The sequence below is a fragment of the Talpa occidentalis genome, unplaced genomic scaffold (genome assembly GCF_014898055.3).
Source record: "Talpa occidentalis isolate TD23 unplaced genomic scaffold, MPIMG_talOcc4v2.1 talOcc4.12, whole genome shotgun sequence".
NCBI lineage: Eukaryota > Metazoa > Chordata > Mammalia > Eulipotyphla > Talpidae > Talpa > Talpa occidentalis.
In genome coordinates, this window is record NW_023601212.1 from 39,744,055 (window position 1) to 39,766,160 (window position 22,106).

At 51.1% G+C, this 22,106-nt stretch overlaps 2 protein-coding genes across 8 annotated transcripts in view; both read right to left on the reverse strand.

Moving 5' to 3' along the window:
- ZNF653 (zinc finger protein 653) lies at positions 1 to 13,505 on the reverse strand. Its single transcript, XM_037505882.2, has 9 exons — positions 13,159 to 13,505; positions 8,382 to 8,425; positions 6,345 to 6,560; positions 2,879 to 3,496; positions 2,562 to 2,742; positions 2,354 to 2,465; positions 1,311 to 1,425; positions 631 to 730; positions 1 to 414 (listed from the first exon to the last, which is right to left on the reverse strand). The coding sequence occupies exons 1-9, from the start codon at positions 13,449 to 13,451 to the stop codon at positions 237 to 239; spliced, it is 1,857 nt and encodes a 618-aa protein (XP_037361779.1). The 5' UTR covers positions 13,452 to 13,505; the 3' UTR covers positions 1 to 236.
- ECSIT (ECSIT signaling integrator) overlaps positions 8,387 to 22,106 on the reverse strand; it is a 24,206-nt gene continuing 10,486 nt past the window's right edge. For all 7 annotated transcript variants that reach the window (XM_037505890.2, XM_037505887.2, XM_037505888.2 and 4 more), the window contains 7 exons: positions 20,965 to 21,382; positions 20,487 to 20,710; positions 15,358 to 15,415; positions 15,087 to 15,235; positions 14,803 to 14,908; positions 13,738 to 14,244; positions 8,387 to 8,425 (listed from right to left, as the gene is read on the reverse strand). In XM_037505890.2, the coding sequence (XP_037361787.1) occupies positions 13,970 to 14,244; positions 14,803 to 14,908; positions 15,087 to 15,235; positions 15,358 to 15,415; positions 20,487 to 20,710; positions 20,965 to 21,382 (1,230 nt within the window). In that variant the 3' untranslated portion in view covers positions 8,387 to 8,425; positions 13,738 to 13,969. The remainder of the gene's footprint in view (positions 8,426 to 13,737; positions 14,245 to 14,802; positions 14,909 to 15,086; positions 15,236 to 15,357; positions 15,416 to 20,486; positions 20,711 to 20,964; positions 21,383 to 22,106) is intronic.

Sequence of the window (22,106 nt, forward strand, 5' to 3'; positions counted from 1 at the left end):
TCCTTTCCTGATCTTTAATATTGCTCTGCTCTCTTGACACAGTTCCAGCAGCGCTGCCCCAGGTGTCAGTTCCACAGAAAGGGCGGGTAAGGGGGGGAACCTGCCCTGAGGTGGGGTAAGGGCGCCTACTTCCCACCAGTGGTTCCAGCGGGCCGCCATAGCTGTCCCAGACTTGGTAGGCTTGGGCTTGGTGTCCAAGCAGACGAATAAATAGGGGTGGTCAGTGGTCTGGTGGGTCAGGCAGGCTTGTGGTCTGGGTGGCTTTTCAGCGTGTGGAACTTGACGCTGTCCAGCTTCTCAAAGCGCTTCCCGCAGCGCTCACAAGTGAAGTTGTACTGCACCTCTGCTGTGTGCTTCTTCATGTGCCAGTTGAGTGATGCACGTTGTCGGCATTGGTAGCCACAGATCTCACATCTGTGGGGAGCAGTAGGTGGCACCAGGGTAGGAGGGAGGGCAGGGTCAGAGTGGGAGGGGCACCTAGGAGGGGGCAGGCGCTATCTGGGGTGGGAGCACTCTTGGAATTGGGTAAAGGAGACTCCTGGGGTGGAGCCTGCCCAAGGGATCTGTCCTCTGAGGCTCCAGGCCAGGATCCCCTCCCTCCCAAACCCTCTTGGGAAGTCAGGCACTTACTGCAGGGGTGTCTCGCCAGTATGCGTTCGCCGGTGTACCTCCAGATGGTTCTTCCTCTTGAAGGACTTCCCACAGGTTTCACAGGTAAATTCACGGACACCTGGAAGAGAAGGAGGGGTGGAGGCTGAGGACACTGCTTTAGGAGGGAGAGGTGGGGTTACTGATGCAATGCAGACACCAGATTAGAGTCTTGCAGACCCCTAGGAGCAGGTGGCCCAAACACCACAACCTCAGCTAATATGAAGGGCGGTTCAAAGCCTGGCATGAGATTTGGGGAGCTGGAATTTGAGTTTGGGTTCCTGAAGGACGTAGGTGCAAACTGTCAAGATAGGTCTGAATTGGTCCCCAATACTTGGTGCAATTTCACATAAAATCCTTAAGTTTCCACCTCTCAAAAAAAATCTTTAGCCATATCCTCCTGCTGGACACAGGTATCAGCTTCCTCTTTTAAGTCAAGGAGCTGGGAGCAGAAGAAACATGGGTGGCTCTCTCCCAAGCCCACACCCACACCCTGTCCATCTAGGGCGGTTTTAATGTGCCTCCTCTGCCTTGGCTTTGAGAGGGGCTGTCATGTGTCTGGGACTGGGTGTCCAGACTTCACCCTGACTGCCCCAGCCTTGGTTCCCAGGCCTGTGACCCTGGGCCCTCGCTGGCAATGCCAGTCCCATGCTGCTCCTGACCTGAGTGGATGATCATGTGCCGTCGCAGGTGGTTGGATAAATAGAACTTCTTGCCACAGCCAGGGTGAGGGCACACTTTGGTCTTCCCTTTTCGATGCACGAGGTTGACATGGTTCTGAGGGTAAGAGGGGCAGGAGTGGGGCTGTATGTGCTGTGGACCCACTCAAGGGCTTTACAGGCCAGGGACACATCCCAGGACAGCTGGGAGGCAGAAAATGAGGTGCCCTTGCTCTTGGGAGGGACTCCCCAGCTCCCAGCTGGGACCCAGGGGTACAACTGGGATCAAGCAGCACTTGATTGAGCACCTACTATAGCAGGGTTGGGGTATCTGACAACTCTGTTATCACCCTGTGAAGGGGTCAGTCATTAGCCCAGTTTAGAGATGGGGACATGGAAGTTCCCGAGGCTCAGTGGCTTGGTGTGTCTCATAGGTGGGGTAGGAGAATGCTTGGGATTGGATTCCATGGCTGTCAGCCTCAGAGCAGCTTTTTGCCACATGGCTATCATCCTCAGGGTCTGGAGAGGGTCATTTAGTCATTTGTTCTCTTCCCCTTTTATTCATTAACTTATTGAGCATTGTGCCAGGGCCCAGCACTAGTCTGGGGCCCTCAATACATGCTTAATAAAAACATGACTTGGCAAGTTCAAAGGACTCCTGGTGCCATCTCCTGTGCCCAGTACAGGGATGACAAGACCCTATCTTTGCCCTTGGGGACCCACCATCCTCTAGTCTACCCCTAGTGGAGGGGCTTCCTGAGTTGAGTACCTGGTCCAGAAAAGATTGTGTGGGGAGCCACCTTGGGTGTGCTAAGGTCTGGTTGGTTGGGAGGGCAGTTAGGTGACGCCTGTCTCCCTGTGGCTGAGGCAGGATTTGGGAGAAGGTGCTGAGGTAGACTGGGGTCAAGGGGACACTTGGAAGGCATGCCAGGCAGTGCTTGGCATGATTGGATGGGGCCCTCCATGAGCCACCAGGCTCAGACACTTGTCACAGGTAGCCAGACGCACAAGCAGGCCTGCCTTGCCCACTGGGGTGCTGGCCTCACCTGGAAACTGCTGAGGGCCACATAGACCTGGCTGCAGCCCTCGTAGGGACAGTGGAACATCTCAAGCAGGCCATCAGCGTCCATCACCCTCGATCGCTTGCTTCGCCGCCTCCTGGAGGGGAAGGGGCCCGTGGCGTTGGGGCTGTCACACTAGGCAGATGCCTGTGGACTGTTTGTTAACCCCACCCCCATCTGCCCTGGCACCCACTTCTCCGGCTCCTTGGGGATCTCGTAGATGATGGCTGACATGTCGTTACCATCCAGCTCCTCCCCATTGGCCAAGGTCTCAGGCTCAGTGCTCTCAGGCACCATTGCCGTCAGCTCTGCCAGCTCTGGGGCCACCGCCTCCTCCTTTTCCTCCTTCTTGAGCATGTACAGGTCCTCCTTCTCTACGGGGCAGGGACACAGGGTGGGTGTCCGTGGGGGTTTCCAGGGCCATGCCTTGCCCTCCCTCCATCCCAGGTCCCACTCCAGCCCCTGCCAGAGGTCACAGTAGCCCCCCAGGATCAGCACGACCCTCCAGACCTTTCTTGGTCTCGATGCCTGCCATGGTGGTGGGGTCCATGGTGCTGGGCTGGCTGCCCTCAGGCTCTGTCTGGGTGTAGGCTGCCACGCCCTCCATCATGGTGCAGGGTACCTCGTTGCCCAGGCCACTGCTGGGGGCACCACTGCCTGCTGCCATGTTGAGGTGGATGCCCTCGGCTGTGAGAGCATCATAACCAGGGCCCGCAATGATGATCACCTGTGAGCCAGGCACCATGCCTGGCATGGGACAGCTGGCCACCACCTCGCCCAGTGCTTCCTGGGGCATGTTTTCAAACAGAGTGCTGGAGCCGGGGCCCACTTGCACAGGTACTGGCACACACACCACTGTCTCTAGGGCTTCAGGCCCACTGCCCACTGAGTTGGGGCAGAGTGGGGTGCCCTGCTCCGCCAGACTTTCCACGTGGTGGACATCAAATGGTATGTGCATGCCCTCCTGAGTGATAAGCCCGCTGCTGCCTGCTGGGCTGGTGGGGGTAACTGCTGCTGCTGCTGCTGCCACTGTCACCTTAGCTGACTGGCCATCAGAGGGCTCTTCAGAGTCCGAGCCGGAACCAGAGCTGGATGAGTCGGAGCTGCCGGCCACCAGGCCATTGCCCACTGTGGTGACAGAGGAAAGGGGATGGTTATGATAGTGGTGGCAGCAGCTGGTATTTGTCGAAGAGCCCACCAGGGGCTGGGAGGTACGACCCCCATTGATATCACAAACAGCATTCATTTCTCAGCCCCCACCCACTCTGATGTCCTCCTTTTCTCAGAGGTCTCAGCCTCTGGACCCACACTCTGGTTTCCTGGGTCTCCCTCATGGCTCTTTCTTAGCTTCTTTTGCTCTTAGGGCTTGGAAGGCTCCCCGGGGCTGTAGTGAGCTACTCACCCCAGGGTCTTGGCCAGCCCTTGTATGTCAACTACCCCGATTCTTGACATCAGCAAATGTTGGATAATTCAATTCAGTTCAGTTCAGATCCCCCACATCGGATGCCAGCCACATCTCCGAGGCTACTTGTACATGTGGCTATAAATTGGGGGTGCCCAAAACTCCCTCCTCAGGGTCAAATAATTTGCTAGAACAACTCACAGGAGCCAAGAAAGTGCTCTAATTCCAATTACAGTTTTATTATAAAGGATATAACTCAGCAAAAGTCAGATGGGAAATATAGAGGTAAGGTATGGGAGTGGGGTGTACAGCTACCATGCCTTGTCCACCCCCCCAATACTGTTTCACCAGCCCTGAAACACATGGCATCTCACTGTTCAAGAATTTATATGACTCATGCTCTAGTCCCATCTGCTTCCTTGACCACCTTATCGCAAAAAAGCAGCTTTCTTTCCATTTCTTTTATCTCCACCCCAAATACTACCTTCCAGTGTACTTGATATCTTATCTTGTTTACTGCCTACTCCCTTTATAGATCATAAACTCCATAAGGATAGGGGTCCCTATGCACAGCCCCCAGTGCACAGGAGGCTGACTGGTATACAGTGAGCACACACTTGCAATGACTCAAACCAAGGCCATGATGGTCACACCTCGTCCAGGTGTTTGGTGCAAATATCTACACACAGTGTGGTACAGGGGACAGGAAAAATGAATGATGATCCCTTAAGTTACATACTTGTGACCCAGCTGGGACACACTGTCTGGAGATTAAGTGTCCTACACCCCCAGAGGATCTGGAGCCAGACTGCCTCAGGTGGGGGGCCCTGGTGCCCACTCTTCTAGTTGTGTGAGCACAGCTTATATGAGCTATCTGTGGGGAATAACATGGGACCTATCTCAGGGGATGTTTGCAATATTTAATGAGTAGAGGTATTTATAAGGTATTTAACAAGGCTCAGGACACCACCAATTTTCAGAAAGCACCCTGTCAATGTTTCCTGTTCTTATAAATTATCATAATGCCCTATCCCTGACTCAGGGTACTGGGGTGGCAGCAGAGGTGGGATGGGGAGGGTTGGCTCCTCCTCCTAACATCTTGTCATCTGCAGAGTGGGTTGAGCCTCCTGACTCCATCCTGAGGAAGGTGGCAGTCAGCTAGTGAGTTGGGAACATAGCTGTGGTATTGATGTGGGTCCCTGCTTGCAGGGTCCAGCTGTAAGATTACAGTGGACTTCACTCCAGATGATAAGAATGCTAACAACAAAAGCTGTACACCCAGAGTCCCTGCAGGAGGTGCATCACTGTGAAAGGCAGCAGTGCTGCTCCAGGAAAAGAATTGGTAAGGGTGCTGCCTGGGAAGAGGGCAAGGATAAGGACAAGTCACTCCCTCCCAGGCCCCCAGTGCTCACAACAGACTGGGCTAACTGATTCCAGTGCTCATCACAGAGAGCCCAGGTCCAGCAGCCATTATTGTCAAAGTTGCTTTGGGGTGTAAGGGGGGCTCCTCTGGGTGCTACCCCCATCCAGACTGATGCATCGCCAGAAGAATCAGTCATGTTACTTCCAGGGTATTAGGTTCTAGTATATGGTGGCACGTGGACTGGGGCACAGGGCAGGATGGCTGGGAGCCTGGTGACTCATCATGGGTTGCCCTTTGGCCAGGGTGCCTACCCGGAACACTTCTCACCCACGGCTTCCCCTAGGCCAGCTGGGATGCCACCTGCTTCAAGATGCCTGCCAACTCAGTTTCAGCCCCTGTGAGTGACCCCACCCTCAGCCCTGGCAGGACACCTGGCAGCATGCCCCACACTTTTTTTTCCAGGCTGATGCCAAGTGTCTGAGGTGGGCAGGCAGCCCCTCACCACCTACAGTGTCACTTCTGCTACCCCAGCAGGGCCAACTGGGCCTTAGTAACTGATTCCCTTCCAGTGCTCAGCAGGCAGCCAGCCTATGTGTGTGACCAACATGGTATAGGAAGAGAGGGGCAGGCACAGTGAGAGATGGGGAGGGCAGGATGACGCAGGGGAAAGGGAAGATAAGGAAAGAGAGGGAGATGGAAAAGGAACAATTGAAGGGGGACTAGGAGATAGAGGGGGAGGCAGGGTAGAGGGAGGAGACAGAAGAGAGAGGGACAGAGAGGAAGAAACACAGAAAACAAATGAGATAGGGAGGGGTCGTGACAGAGCTCAAGAGCAGAGAATGGGAGAAAGGAGAACCAGAAGGAAAGAGCAAAGAAAGCTAGGAGAGACAGAGGAAGAGAGAATGGAATGGGAGAGAAAGACCCAGAACCAAGAATGGAGGATGCAAACCTGCTGAGCCAGGTTTCCAGACCTTAGCCCAACTCAGCCTGTCACTGGCTTTGTCAAGATGGGCAAATCACTCAGTGCTTCACCTGTCCCTCCATAAAATGCAACGGCCTCCATTTCTGGCCTGAAGCCAGTGCCCATGCCATTCTAGTCACTGTGATGTTTGCAATACTGGTCTAAGATTGGTAAGGTCCAGGAGGCAGGGAGCCCAGGCCAACTCATCTGACACCCGAGGCCCCTGTGTGCCCTCACCCAGAGGACTCACCTTTGTCACTGTCTGGGTCTGAGTCGCTGAGTGGCTTCAATGGTGAATGCAGATCTTGGAAATAGCGGTGACCAGCCTCGCACTGCCACACTGCTGTGGTGTATAGGCCAAAGGTGGGGTCCAGCTCAGCAAGGTGTGGCTCATAGGGGCAGCGGTGCTTATGGTCCTCATACCAGATCACCACATTCTTCAGGCAGTTCACGTTGCGCCGCCGCCCTGCACACAGGTCAGGCAAGTGTGTTGGGCAGTGTTTGGTCCCCAGGGCAGCCATCCTGGCCTTATGGCTCCTGGAGCTTGAGGCACTCGCCTGAGTTCTGTCCAGGGGAAGCAACTGAGACTCAGATTGGTGAGATGCACCCTACAGATAGAGATGCCTCGCTGGCTGGCAGAGTTAGGTCAAACCCGGGAACACAGTAGGTGTATAATAGTTGTTGGCTGCTTATTATTCAAATCATCCTCTTCAACATCTCTGGCCTGAACCAGCTCAGTCCCTTGGCCCTAGTGTCCCTGCTAGCCTCCTTTGTCCCCCATAGTTTATGCTTCCTACAATCTATCCCCTCAGGGCTGACAGAGGGCACCTGTACACACCTGAGTTTGGTTACATCTCTGTTCAGAATCTACCAAGGCTCCCACCTCACTGAAGGTAAAAGCCTAAGTTCTCCCTGAGAACTTGTGGGTCCATAAGGCCCCTGTGTTCTGCCAGATCACCTGTCACCTTCACCTCTGTTCTTCCCCTTAATCAGTCCACTTCAGCCACTTGGTTTCTTCCTGTTGGTCTTGTCTCTGGGCCTTTACACAGCCACTCCAGTCTTCCCTTCACTTGTCTTTCCTGTAGTCAGCCACCACCTGCTTCCCTCAGTCACTCTAGCTGATATGACTTGCTATCTGTTTTCCCCAGGTGGCATCTAGATACTGTCTGTGGTATTTGTTTCCATGTTTCTTGTCTGTCTCCCCACTAGAATGGCAGGAATGTTTATCTGGGCTGCCCCTATATCCCTGGTGCTACCCAGGGCCTGGAACAGAGTAGGTGCTCAGTGAATGTTTGCTAGATGAGCGAATGTTGTCAGGTGAAGTCAGACAGCCTGGGTTCAAATCCTAGATCTGCCACTTCCTAGCTGGGTGGTTCCAGACAAGTGACTTGGTTTCTCTGAACTTTACCTGCCCCTTACGGTTAAGGTAGAAGAAAGATCCTTATTCTCTGAGAGCTGCCAGGTAGAAAAGAGGGAATGAATACACTGGAGGCACAGAATGGGGCTGGAGACACTATACCAAAATGACATCTGTGAAATGCATGAAGACCCTGGTCCTGTGGCTGAGTGGGAGGAAAGTGTGCCCCTGATCTTCTAGGCTGAGGGGTGGGAAGGGGCCCAGGAATGGTCCTCAGGCCTAGGTGCCCAGGATTTCCAATCTAGTGATGACCATGGCACAACAGAAACACCAGCAGCCACCTCTTCAGCCTTCTTATCTCACTCTCTGTCCCTCTGGGATTTGGGGATCACAGAGTTAGCTTGGTTCATGCCTCTAAGAACTGTGAGAAAGGGAACACTGAAGAGCACAGTCAAGAGCACAGTTCTAGAGCTCAGAGGTCATGGCCTGAGTGAAATAGGCAGGAGGGAGGTGCTCCAGGTCTCTACTGTGACTGCCAGATCAGCTCCCCTCTAGCCTGGCACCTGAAATGTCCGGTTGCCTCTTCTGACTTCCATGCTCCAGACAGGAATGTAAACCACTGGAACTGGCCCTTTCACCTTCCAGCTGTGAAGCCTGGGGAAGGGAGGCAACCCTGGGCCTAGTATCTTTCTGTGTGAGAGGGGATGATGAGAGCACCCCACAGGACACAGGTTTATCCCACCAACTTTCCCCACCATGTGCCTTCTCCTATGTGTCCTGTCTATCCACAAGGAGGGCTGGGCCTGTCTCGTCTCACACAGCATCCCATACAAATGATCCCTGTGATAACCAGCAATCCAGGGAACAAACGTCAGAGTCACTTACTCTGACAGAAGCCCCTCCCCTTCCCCTGGCTGCAGTTCCACTTACTTTTCTTCCGCTTTGGCTTTTTGGGGACTTGCTCCCAAGGCTTCCTGTAACAGAGAGGCAGTGAGGAATAATGAGATAATGCAGCAGCTCCACCTATTGCTCCCCCTGCTCCTGGGCTGTTTTAGCTTCTATTTCCTGGACTATTTCCTTCTATTTCCAGCACTTTACTTGGGTTCTCTCCTCCACTGAAACCAGCCCTTGTAGTATTATCACCCACCTCCCACAGGGGAAGACTGAGGCTAAGAGGGGTGAGGTCACCCATGGCCAGAGAGTGGAGAGGTCAGAGGAGGGATCTGGAAAGTCAGTGTAATATAGAGAATCCTGAGATTCCCACCGTTAGGGGCACACACCCTGTAAACCCTTCCTCCATGAGTAGGGCACATCTGTGACTAAGATGGTATACCTCTGTGACTAGGTGACTAATATTTAATCAAGAGGGAATTGCTGACATAGGCCTGGCCTAATCAAGGGACTCTGTCACTGAGCTTGGTCCCTGCTGAAGTCAGAAACCAGAGGGCCTATGCTGAGGTCAGGACATGATAGTGGCACCTGGTCCCACAGCAACAGGGAAACAGATTCTGCCAACACTTCAAGGAGGTCTGGAAGCAGACCTTCCCCAGTTCAGAAAAAAATGCAGCTGGCTGATACCTTGACTCACCTCATCAGACCCTCCGTGGAGAACCAAGGTACAGTGTGCCAAACTCCGGACCCACAGAAACGTGTAGTATTCAGGCACGTTTTGTCACCATGCTTCTTGATCTGCCCACCCCATTCTGACTGCTTCTCTGTCCCTCCTCTTCTATGTCATAGTAGCAAGCTCTTCCCAGAGCTCTTCCTCTTCTCCTGGGATAGTGTCCCTGCCTTCCTGTGCCTCAATTTCCCCATCTGCAGCATGGGATCATAATAGTGCCTTCCACATTGGGTTGGCATGAAATTATGTGCATTGCAGGGAGCTTGGTGCAGCCATCGGCACTTAGAAATCACTCGGCAAGTGATAGTGATTGTTGCTGTGATTATCAAAGCTATATGGGCCCTAGGCTTTGAACACTTCCTCACTGGGTTGACTGGGAACAAACACCTTCTTGCCACAAATATCCCGACAGCAAATCCGGGTTACTTTCAGTAACACCATCCACCCCATCTGACCCCTACCTGATCTGATAACAACTCTCAGCAACCACACCACAAGTCTGGTCCCAGGACAGCTCCTTGGGGATCCTCAGTCCCTCCTGCCTCAGACTCTGTCCAGGGTGCCACTGCCCCTCACCTATCCCCTTCCATGGCCCTACCCTTCCCAGAGGCTCACCCCAAGCAAGTCAAAATGCCCGTGGCCAAGTCCACCTACTCATGGCCTTGCCATGGCTGACCTGTTTGGAATGTCAGCAGTTAAAATCTCATCTGTGCTATCAACTGGCTGTGACTTCAAGCAGGTCTGATCCCCTGTAAACCTCAGTTTCTTCAGCTATGAAGTGGGAATAAAAGCAGTGCCTTCCAGTCACTGTGGGGATTAAACAAGGTCATGTTACCTGCTGATGTTCTGAATCTCATGCAGTCCTTTCTCCCTTAAACTGCTTCCCTCCTCCAGGACGCCTCACAGTAGCCACCAGTGTTTTTGGACAGTTGCAGGAGCTTATCCAGAACCTGACTTCACTTTCTTTTTAGTGCCCACCCCTGAAATGGTGCCCCAACAACTCTCCCTCACTCTCTACTGTGCTTTGCACTCGATCATGCTTCCCAGCATTTAAACTCACTATTATTTCTTCCATCTTGGATTAAGATGACCCTGAACTCATTCCCTTCCCACTTTTACCCCATTTTTTTTGCCTAAATTGTCTACAATCTTGCGCTCCATGACCTCTTTTCGGGCTCCCTAGAGCTACTCTCCAGTCAGGGTTTTTCTCCACTATTCCACAAACTGCCCTGTATGGCCGCCTTGCTCTGCTTTGCCATAATGGACCCCTATAGTCTTCCCCCAGCCTCCAGGATGCCACCTTTACCTGCTTCTCCTTTGTCTCCCCAACTGCCTCTGACCTATACACTCCACCTAACCATATCCCCTTGGCCCTCTTGATCACCTGTCATCAGTGCCCTGTGATCCCCACATTCAGACCTCCCAGCTGGACCTCTTCCTATTGCCCCCCCTCCTCCCTGTCATCCCACATAGGGTCTCATAAACAACTCACATGCAAGCTGTCATCTTGCTTCCCAATCTGGCCCTTCTCAGTTGACAGCAATTACAGCTTTCTAGATGTTCAGGCCCAAACCCGGGGTATCTCTCATATGCCTGACCTGTCACCTAGTTATCCTTTTCTTCTCCTATTCCTCTTCCTCACTAATTGTGTTCCAGCTGCACAGCCTTCTTGCTGTGCTATGTACACAGGAAGGGTTCTGCCTCAGGCCTTTGCACCTCATTCCTTACACACTTCTCTCCAGATGTCTGTATGGCTCACCCTGGCCTCCCTTCAGGTCTTTACTCAAATGCTCTGTTCTCACTGTGGCCCACCCTGCCACCCTATTTAAATGACAGACTCCTGATTCTTCTTTTCCTGTTTCAAAGTCCCTCTCATTCTCTCAAACACTACGTAACTAATTTATTATGTTTCTTGTCTGTAGTAGATGAGCCCTTATATAAGTGATTCCCTTCTGTCCTCTTAAAAGGTCAGCTCCACGAGATAGTAAGTTTTGTTTCATTCATGGTCATACCCTCAGCATCTATAGCAGTGTCTGGCTCACAGTAGGTACTCAATAAACATTCCCAAACAAATGAACTGTAGAGCCAAACTAAAATGCATTCATCTATTTCAGGGACAAAATTAAGATGGCCAATGCAGACACATAAAGAAGAATGAAACTTTACCTCATCTAACAGGTACCTACAACTCTTCTCAGAGATCAGCAGAGGATGCCAGCCAGTCCCTAAATGTCAAGTCTGTTCATGCCATTTCTGGGTTTACTTATTCCCCTCACTCAGCTACCCGGACCCAAAGAGGAAAACAGACCTCCAGGCAACCAAATCAGCTAAATGACCAAAATAACCCATATTTATCTCACAATAATCTTGTAGTCTGAGCAAACAGGAACTCCCATAGTTTGAGTTTCCCAGCTTGCAAGCTGATATCGTTGCAATAAACTCATCTTTCTGTTTTGCTTTTTCAGTAAGCAGGATCTGCTTTTTGACAGAATGAAAGGACACTGGAAATTCCATTATTAACCATTTATATCCCTTTCTCACTGGATGCTTGGGAGCTCTGAGGCAAATTTACAATCCATTTTCCATTCCAGGTCTCTTGAACTGTTCTGGTCATGTTTTTACTTCCCCAGACCACAAAACTGCTCTTGTTCCCTGTGACTTCTGCTTCAATCCAGCAGCATTGACCCTGGTCCACTATGAGTGCTGTTTTTTTTTTATTTTTTCTTTCGATTTTATACAGTTCTTGAACTGAAATCCATCCAGGTAGAAAACAGGTTATAAATAACTGGACAAATGAAGTAATTGAGCCCCTATCTCTCTGTTCATGCCCACTTCTCACAGGAGACTCCTCACTCAGGTTAGTGCATTTTCTTGACTAGCCATGTGTCCTGGGGCAAGGTTTTTGCCTGTCTGAGTTGTCTTAGTTTCCCTGCCCTAATCCAACAGGCACACAGAACTCCAGCTCAGTCAAAGCAAACTTGCACAAATGCCACTTTCGGCTTAGGAACCTCCAGGGCTCCCTCTGGTCAATGGTTCTCAACTCCACATCAAATCTCCCTGTGAGCGTTGCAGAAAAAAAAATACAGTGTCTGCAAAACCACTCAATCTAACTGAATCAGAAACTAATAATGGGAGATTGACTTCAAGGTTTTTTTAGCATCCAGTATTCCCTGCCATGCTCTTAAGAATATAAACTGGCCTGCAACTCTGGGGAGAGGATAGGTACAATTCAGCAGGGTTGGGTTGATTCCTGACATGTCCTCCAGAGAAACATGCATATGTGTGCAAGTAAAAGCCAGGGCAGAGCAAGGATTCTGTCACAGCACTGCTTGTGAAAGAAAACAAACATCATCACAACAGCTAATACCGAGTGCTCACTATATACCAGAGACTGTATTAAGCCCTTCCTGCCATTTAATTCATTTAATAATCACATCAACCATTCACACTGCTCATTTGCAAGATCCAGACTCTGCGAAGGCTCCCTCGGTTGAGTGCTCCCCAAGAGGTTTAAGGGAATGCGGCTTGGATTGTGAGGGGTCCTCGGAGTATGAGGGGCCTAGGTTGTGGGAATGGGACTACGCACAATCCCAGGTTGGGCACCGTAACCTCAAGAGGGATAGGGCTGGGTGTTCCAAATGTATCCAGTCAGTTCCAGGTGACAATGAGGGGTTTCAAAAGATGGGGCCTTTGAGATCCTAGGGGCCAGCGGGGGCGCAATCTCAGCGGAGGCCTCAGGAGGCGTGGCGGGCCGTCCAGGCATTGGGCAGTTACAACGGTTGGAGATGGGGCCCGTAACAGGATTGGGTAGCCGGAGCTCTAGCGGGCAGGGCCAGGAGCTCGAGAGGCGGGCCGAGAGGCTGGGTGCATGTTAGGATTGGGCAGTCGGAGCGACGGGAGGCGGGGCCGAGAGCTAGGCAGGTCCCAGAACTGCAGTCAGAGACCCAGGGCGGCAGCCCGGGCAGTGGGCGTGGCTCGCAGGTGCCGTGGGCGGGGCCTGAGGCCTCGGGGGCGGAACCAGGCCCAGCGGGGGATGGGGGCGTCTCCTCCCTTGCTCCTTCCCTCCCACAGGCTGGGCCCCCTCACCCGTGGCGGCCGCTACGCTGGCCGCGCTCCAGCGAGATGAGGTAGGCAGCGAGTTTGGCGTCGCTCCAGCCGCTGCGGCGCCGCAAATCCACCCAGGGCCCGTGCGCCTCACCCAGGTACACGCGCCGCACGTCGTACTTCTTCCGGGACTCGAGGCGCCGCCGGGCCCGGTCCGACTCTGTGAGCCGCGGTCGGCCCCGCGCCTTGCGGCCCGCCGCGCCCTCCTCAGCCGCCGCCTCCCCGCCTGCGCCCGCCTCCGCCTCCGCCTCAGGCTCCGGCGCCCGCTCCGCCATCCCCCCCTCCCTGGTTACCAGCCTCCCCCGTTGTTAGGAGCCCGACCGGAAGTGGCGCGCATCTTCCGCGCCGCAGAGAGATTTTTCGTGGACTCTCACTGCCCTGCGGCGCCAAAAAAAGTGAACCGGTGGGGAAAATGGCGCATGCGCGCAACAAGCTTGTGCAACAACCAACTCTTTTCCTTTTGTTTCTAACTTCGCAGAGACGGAGGGAGGAGCTGAAAGATCGAGGCAAGACCCGGTAAAGAAATAGCAGAATAACCCGGGGGGAGGGGGCGCGGCCCACCTCGGCGCCTTTATCCTGAAGGCCTGCTGGGATTGACAAGGAAGGATGGGAGCTGTCAGTTGAAGGCAGAAGAAAGGCCAGGGTCTGACCTGTCAGTGCCGGACACGTGAAGGTCCCTTGGAAAGATGTGACAACAGGTTACCACACTGTCAGAGAGGAGGGAAAACAGCCCCAAGCGGGAAAGCCTTTATTTGCTGTACATCCAAAGGTCATCTCATGCTTTCACACTAGTTCACAGCCTCTGTCCCTTAGACCACTCAGACTCCGCTCTGGCCCTGCCTCCGTCGCTGTCTTCCTCTTCTTTCTGGCCTTCAGGAGGTGACAGGGGTGGCTCCTCTAGCCCTGGGGAGGGCGCCAGGAGCTCTCCTATGGACCCTCCCAGGCGGAAGACTACCGGGATCTGGGCCAGGGCTGGATTAGTCTCTTGCAGGCCCTGGATCCACTTGGCCAGTGTGGCCTGGTCATGGGCACCCGCTATGCATATGGCAAAGACAGGGCCTTCTTCCACTGTTGAGAGAGATGCACCCTCAAAGTTTGTGCATTGGGTGCTGGAGCAACTCCGACCCCCCCCCCACCAATGTCCACACCTCTTGAGGCTCCCTTTGGGTCTCCTGTGTGTGTAAGCCTTTACACAAATTATCCCCTCTGCCTGGACTGTGCACTGCACTCTTCACCTAGATGATGCTTCCTGGTCCTTCAAAATTCTACCAGGAAGTCTTCCCTACTCCCTAACTGAAGCTCTGTTGTGTGTTCTTCCCCTGGGACCCCAATAATGTAACTTACTTGATCCCTCCTCCCCCAAATTGGCTGGAGCTGCCTAAGGGCAGGGACTGGTCTATACTGGCCACACCCAGAAGCCAGCACAGAGGTGCTCCATAAATGTGTGATGGAGGAAATGACAGGCTTGGAGTCCTTAGAGGACACATGAGGAGGGGTGTGTGTTTATGTGTGTGTGTCTACACTTGGACTTCTGCTGGGTATGTGTATGGTAGCTGAGCGAAGTCTCAGCCTGAGGCCTCATATCGTCCTGTGCAGTGTTTGGAGTCCTGCCTATCCCAGCTTTACCTTCATCAGTGTCAAACTCGTAATCATCCCAGCCGCTCCGCTCATAGTCCAAGTCCAGCTGCATTGGGTAGTAGAGGTTCCATTCCTCAGGAATCTCTTCCACTTTCTGCCTCAAGGAGGAAGGTTGCAGGTAGGGTCAGAGGCCTAAGGTCTTGCAGTCACCTGATGAACCCATCCCACCAGAAGCTACTTCTTCCCCCATCCTGTACCTCTGAGCTCTCACATGAGACCTCTGGCAATGTGAGCCCCCCTCCCAACCCTCCACTAGTAATTTGGGCCCTTACCCTCTCCTCCGGGGGAAGCAAGTCAGCTCTGAGTATGTGGTAATAGATGCATTTGTCCCGAAGCCACAAGGTGAAGGGGCCCTCCACGAAGATGGGCCGGGCTGGGTCATGACAGGCCAGAGCTGCCTGCTGATCAGGACTCTGGATTCCTGGTATGGAGACATGCATGTCAGGGGTGTGATGGGACCTGGCTGAGGGACTCTCCAAAGGCCCAGGGAACCCACCCAGTAGGTCCAGTGAGAAACCTGTTGCCTCATGTGTAGGGCCTTACCCAGGATGTGTGGCTTGGTGGGGTCCAAGGCACCTGTTGAGTCTTTGGATGAAGGCATCTGTGGGAAGAGCAGGGATGAAGGTTTTTGGCCCAGCCCCTACAGTGGAGCTGGGAGAAAGAAGCAGTGAAGGGTGATCCAACAAATTCAGGGCCCCTTTTGGCTCGCCTGTCATCCAAGCCCATCTCCTTCTGTTAAGTTCATAACAGCTGCCCCCAGTTATGATGCTCCCAGGGAAGGAACCCTGGAGTTTGCCCCCTGCCTTAAAGTCCAGCTCTGCCACACATCACGTGGCCTTGGTCATGTCCCTATAACTGTGTGCTTCAGTATCTCCAGTTGCAAAGTGAGAATAAATAATTTCATATGGTTCTAGAAAGGTTGGAACAGTGTCCAGCACATAGTAAATGCTTGTGCTTGTGAAATTAAAAAAGGAAAGTAATTTCACATGCACAGAGTATTCCAGGAGACACAAGAATCAAATTTCCCTCTGGGGAACAGGCAGGGAGAAAAGGAAAACCCTTGTGTATCTTTTAACATTGATACTCTAGGGCCTCTCCGGTGGTGCAGCAGTTGAGCACTGGGCTGCGAAGCTGCCTGCAGCCTCTGCAGGGCCGGTTCGATCCCTGGCCACCGGTGAGGTTCACACATGGCGCGCAGACCTCTCCTGCCGCGCCCACTGCTCCCCTCAGCATTGTATTTCATCAGTCTGCCTGTTCTGCTCTCCGCTCTGGCTCTGGTGAATTCTCTCACCCTCCCGCGCTTCCGACTATACCCAGTGCTTGTATAAATAAGTAAATAAATAAAGCTTTAAAAAAAAAAAACCCACAAAACATTTACACTCTAGGGGGTCTCCCTGGTGGCACAGGGGTTGAAGTCTCAGTGCTGTCAGGCTATCAGGCTGTCAGCAGCCACTGCAGCACGAGTTCAATCCCCGGCCAGGGAGCCAACCCACATGGTACAGCAGACCTCTCCTGTCGCACCCACTGCTCCCCTCAGCAGTGTATTTTGGTGGATCTGCCTGTTTTGCTCCCCACTCTATCTCTGGTGAATTCTCTGGCCCCAGTCCTATGCAAAAATAAAAAAATTAATAAAAAAAAAATTTGTACTCTAGATGTGATTCTAAAAACTAAATGAACAGCTCTTTCTGCCCTCTTGTGTCTGTGCAACTTCTCTCTTCTTTTCTTCTGGATATATAAAAAACAAAAAAAAAAAAAAAAAAGAAATTTAACTTTAAAAAATGCACATACTCTGACTGAAATGTCAGTGAATGGGGCCTCTCTGGTGGCACAAGGGGTTGAGCACCACACTATGAAGCAATCTGTGGCCTCTGCAGCACGAGTTTGATCCCCGGCTGGCCAGGGAGCAACCCACATGGCGCAGCAGACCTCTCCTGAATCGCCCGCTGCTCCCCTCAGCAGAGTACTTTGGTCGGTCTACTTGTTCCGTTCCCCACTCTGTCTCTGGTGAAACCTCTCACCTCCCCACCCCCATCTCTGGCCTGTACCCCAGCTCTTGTATGCTTAAATAAATAAATCCTTAAAAAAAAAAAGAAATGTCAGCAAGATGGTGACTCAAACACAATACTGTCCATCCTTTCAAGTTAGAAAGAATTGAGATGGGTCAAAGGGTACTGACACAAAATGTGCTGCCAGTCATTTATTTAGTAAAAACAGCAACAAGTGAGGCTTGGAATATGTTTATAGTACTCTGCCATGGAAGAAACTTTTCTAAAAGTATGTATTTTAGCGGGGAATAAAAGTAGTTTTGCTCTTGGGCCCAGTAAAATACTGGACAATATATCCTGATTTTTAATTGAAAATTGAAAATTATGCAGTTTTTTTTTTAAATTTAACTATATATCCCTTTTTCTTTTGTTCCTGTCAGCAGTAATACATTTACTTATTTGTCTCATCCATCAATACACAGAAATTCTATTCCTGTTACTCTAACCATCACACTAGACGATTAAGGTTAGGATTTCTCTGCAGATTTTTTTTTTAAGTTTTTTTTTTTTTAAGATTTATTTATGTACACAAGAGCTGGGGTGCAGGCCAGAGATGCGGGGGGTGAGAGGATTCACCAGAGACAATGAGAAGAGAACAGGCAGACTGACTGAAATACACTGCTGAGGGGAGCAGCGGATGAGACAGGAGATGTCTGCCTCACCATGTGGATTGCTCCTTGGCTGACGGGGGATGGAACTCATGCTGCTGAGGCTGCGGATTGCTTCATAGTGTGGTGCTTTAACCCCTTGAACCACCAGGGAGGCCCTCTGCAGATTTTGTTTATTCCTAAAGTACATGCCACTAAGGCTGGGAAGTTGGGTGACAGTAACTTGGAAGTTATGTTATCAATTAGATCTCTAGCCACATCTATTTGTTTTCAGTTTGGTGCTTTCTTCCCTCATTTTTGGTATATTTAAAAACAATAAATATTTACAGAGTTTAAATGCCAACCCATAAAAAAATAGATGTTTCTTCTCCATTCCTGATCTCTCTTTCCCCTATCTCCACCAATTCCCAGAGATAATTTTTACCATTTTTGACTTATCTTTTCAGTGTTTATTTTTGTGAAAATGGGCAAATAAATATGCAATTCATTTTCCCCCCTTCTCTCACACCTAAGGTAGCTTACTGAACCACTGTGCTTGCTTTACCTTTTCATTGGCTTTTGTCAACAATCTCACTGAAATGCCAATTGCCATGGACAATTCTCTTGATGGGGGTACTTGGAGGGTTTCCCTTCTAAATTTTGGTTAGTGTAGACAAACACCTTAACCATGTTTTCAACCTTTCTGTATGTACTTTTCATGAGAGGGCAAACAATTCAAAGGATATTCAATAAGTCCTCAGTCCCGAGTCCCCTGTGGACAGGTTCTTGGACTATGACTTTAAGCAAAACCATGCAGAATGAAACCAACTTGACCACAAGGTAATTAATATAAAAAAGACTTAAGTTCATAGAACATAATCACTAGACTTCTAAAGACAGACCCAAAACAAACACTCTTATAGAAATGTTGGGCCATTCTTTCATTTTCTAGCTCACTTCTTCTAGTTCAGGGTCGCAGGTGGCTGAAGATTATCCTGGCAGCTCAGGGTACAGGTGGGACTCAACCCTGGGCAGGACAGTGTTCCATGGAACGGTGAATACTGTGCGTGTATGTACCTGCAGGTGCACATGTGCACACACAAGTGTGCACATACACACACTCTAACTAGACATGCCAGTGAACTGCGCACACACATCTTTGGGATGTGGGAGGAAACTGAGGGTCTGGAGAAAACCCAAATGGACATGGGGAGAATATGCAAACGCCACACAGATGGTGGCCCTGGCTAGAAAGCAAATGTTTTCTTCTTACCAACTTTTATTAAGAAAAGACATTTGAGGGCCTTCTTCATAGGCAAAAAGAAGAAAAAAGGATATATATGCTTACAAATGCACTGGATCTCTCTGTAAGTAGACAGGGAAGTAGTCACCACTGGGGAGGGAGACTGGGAGCTAAAGATTCAGTGTGGGAGAGAGCTCATCACTGTGTGCCATCATGTACTGTTGGCTTTTCTAATGTATTACTTTAAAAAATGAAGAAATTACTTTGAAGCTGCGCCCCTCTGCAATGAGTTCCAGGCCAAATCTGTCCTCTTTCACCTGGACACTATAGTCACCCTAGCGCCTTTGTCCTCTGCCCTCAACTCATCGAACCACTATCCACACAGACACTAGATAGCACTTTCTAAAGCACAAATCCTTCCAGAAACATGACTGGTACCCCATCCCTCCACTTAAAACCTACCAACTCTCTCTAACCAACAGATTAAAAACCAAGCTCTTTAACCCAATGTCCTTCCAAAGGAAGCCCTGTTAACATCTATGACTCCTGGCATCCTTTGAACCTGACCCACACAACAGCTCTCTTACGTGGAATGCTCTTCTTGCCTCTCCTGTCCTGCTTGGCCCTTTCTTACCCTTATCTCTTCCAAGAAGCCCTCCATGCCCCATACCCCTTCTTGGGTCCTGTATTCCCAGGGCTTCTATATGTCAGCACTAGTGGCTTGGAGGGAAATTGTATGTTATCTGGGGTTGGCTTTGTCACCAATCTTTCACTGCAGTGCCAACTGCTACGGACAATTCTCTCTCTCTCTCTCTTTTTTTTTTAAGATTTATTTATTTATTTATATAAGCACTGGGTACAGACAGAAGCGCGGGAGGGTGAGAGAATTCACCAGAGCCAGAGCCGGGAGCAGAGCAGGCAGAAGGACCGAAGTACACTGCTGAGGGGAGCAGCGGGTGGCAGGAGAGGTCTGCACACCATGTGGGACCCTCGCCCGGTGGCCAGGGATTGAACCGGTGCTGCAGAGGCTGCGGGCAGCTTCGCAACCCAGCACTTAACCGCTGCGCCACCGGGGAGGCCCCATGGACAATTTTCTTGATGGATGTTTGGAACAAAAGCTGTGAGGTGGTGGAATATTTTGTTTAGTCATTCAAGAAAGAACTGCTAAGGGTCAGCTTTGTACCAGACTATGTGGGGCCTTGGGAGACACAGGGAAACTGTGAATGAGCAGCTGTGCTCAGTACAGGGTGGTCAAGGTGGAGTTGAGACCTAAGGAACTTAGGTCCCTGGGAGAGAGTGCTTTTGGCAGAGAACAGAGAGCACAGGGATGCTCAAGAAACAGAAAGGGGGGCTTCCCTGGTCGTGCAAGGGGTTAAGACGCAACCTATGAAGCTCACCTCAGCCACTACAGCACAAGTTCGATCCCCAGCCAGGGAGGTGACCCACATGGCGCTGCAGACCTCTACTGACTCGCCCGATGCTCCCCTCAGCAGTGTGTTTCAATTGATCTGCCTATTCTGTTCCCCACTTTGTCTCTGGTGAATCTTCTCACTCCCTAAAACTCTGGCCTGTACCCCAGTTTTTATATGTATAAATAAATAAATCTTTTTTTAAAAAAAAAAGAAATAGAAAGGCAGGGAGATGCCTGGAATATAGTATGAGGAGAGGGGTAGGAGCAGCAGTCAGAGGTCAAACTGATGAGAAGTAAGGGGCATGGCATTTGAGGTATGGGAATCATAGTCTGTCTCACCAAAATCAATCAGGGTGATAGCCAAGGGTGTGGACAGGAGTGGATACCTGGTATATGGTGACCCTGGCACTAAGGTTGGGCTCTATGTGCTGCAGGCCCAACCTGGCCAGATCCACAGGGTCCTGGGGCAGGTCCCGGGGCACAGGGAACGGGTTGATGTTCTTGAATCGGGAGAACCACAGCTTCATGCGCACGAACTTGAGCATGGGGTAACTTCTGCGTCCAAATATCTGAATCAGCAGGAATTCTGTCTCCTTGTTGGGCATCACCCCTGTGCTGGGCAGAGGGGAAAAGGTAAGACAAAAGATGTAGCTGAGTAGAGGGTGGGGACACATGGAAGGAATCAGAGACAGAGAGAACTGAAGTCAGGAGATTGATGGTAGAGAGGGAGAACAGAATCTGAGACAATAAGAAAGGAAAATTCTGAGGTAGACAGCATAGACATGACAGAGATATTGAGAGAGAGCAGGAGAAGGAGCAAGACAGCAGCCCCCTCTACCACCCTAGCAGGCCTGCTGGCCCCACCGTGGTTCTCCATCTGTTCCAGTACAGCAATCCCACACTCCTGCTGCCGGGGGTAGTGGATGAACATCCTCTGGAAGATGCTGCGTGGCCGGAAGACCTCCTTGGGGAAGATGTCAAGCAGCAGGTTGTAGACAGCCAGGTCCCGCTCCACGCCGTACTCGCGCATCTTGCGGAGGGCCAGGTAGATGAAGTCAACATGGCCCCGTTTGTGGACATTGTGCTGCCCAAAGTTCTGCACAGCCTGCAAAAAGCTTGCCTTGTCTCGCACCCTATCAGGTGCCTGCCTAAACAGTTCCTCGTGGGGTGCCAGTGCCTTGGCAGGCCTCTGAGGGGGTTCAGGGGGATGCGGGACCAGTGATGAGTCAGAGTTATGAGCGGCTGTGCTGCAGTGGAGGCTCCGCAGGATCTGGAAAGACACCTAGGGACAGAAAACCACTGCTGGAGTCTGGCACCTCCCAAGGCCCCTGGGGTCTGCCAGGCTGGCTCCTTCCAGGGAAAGGTGCCTATGGGTAACACTTAGGATCTCCAATGAACTGGGATGCTATAGTTCCAAACGCAAACCTGGCACCATTACGAAAAGTGTGAGAAAACAATGGTAAAAACCCTTGTTGAGCCAATTTGGCAATATTCCCTATGTGACAATCACATACCTTTCTGCATCTGGATATTTAAATCTGACAGCTATAAACACATTTGCACCAAATGACATCAGAACATCTATTGTGGTGGTGGAAGTGGCCCCAATGTGTATCAGCAAGGAAATGGTTAAGTAAATGGCTGTGAACATGGACAAGGATCAACTGCTACTGTAAGTACCCTGCGGGTCTCTTGTGATCCCAAATAAGCTCCAAAGTATATTATTAAATGGGGGAGGAGGGAAGCAAAAGCAAGGTGTGAAACAATGTGCAAAGTAGGTTCCCATATGTGTAAAACCAAACAAGTATATACAGTAGATCCTCATTATTTATAGAGTCCATAGTTTTGAATTGGCCTACTTGGGGGAATTTATTTGTAATCCCCAAATCCATGCTTATGGTACTTCCCCTGTCATTTGCAGACAAGTACAATGCACTGAAAACTTTGAGTCACCCAATGGTGATGTTTCCAGTTGAGATGACCCTCTGACTTTTTATTTTTGGCTT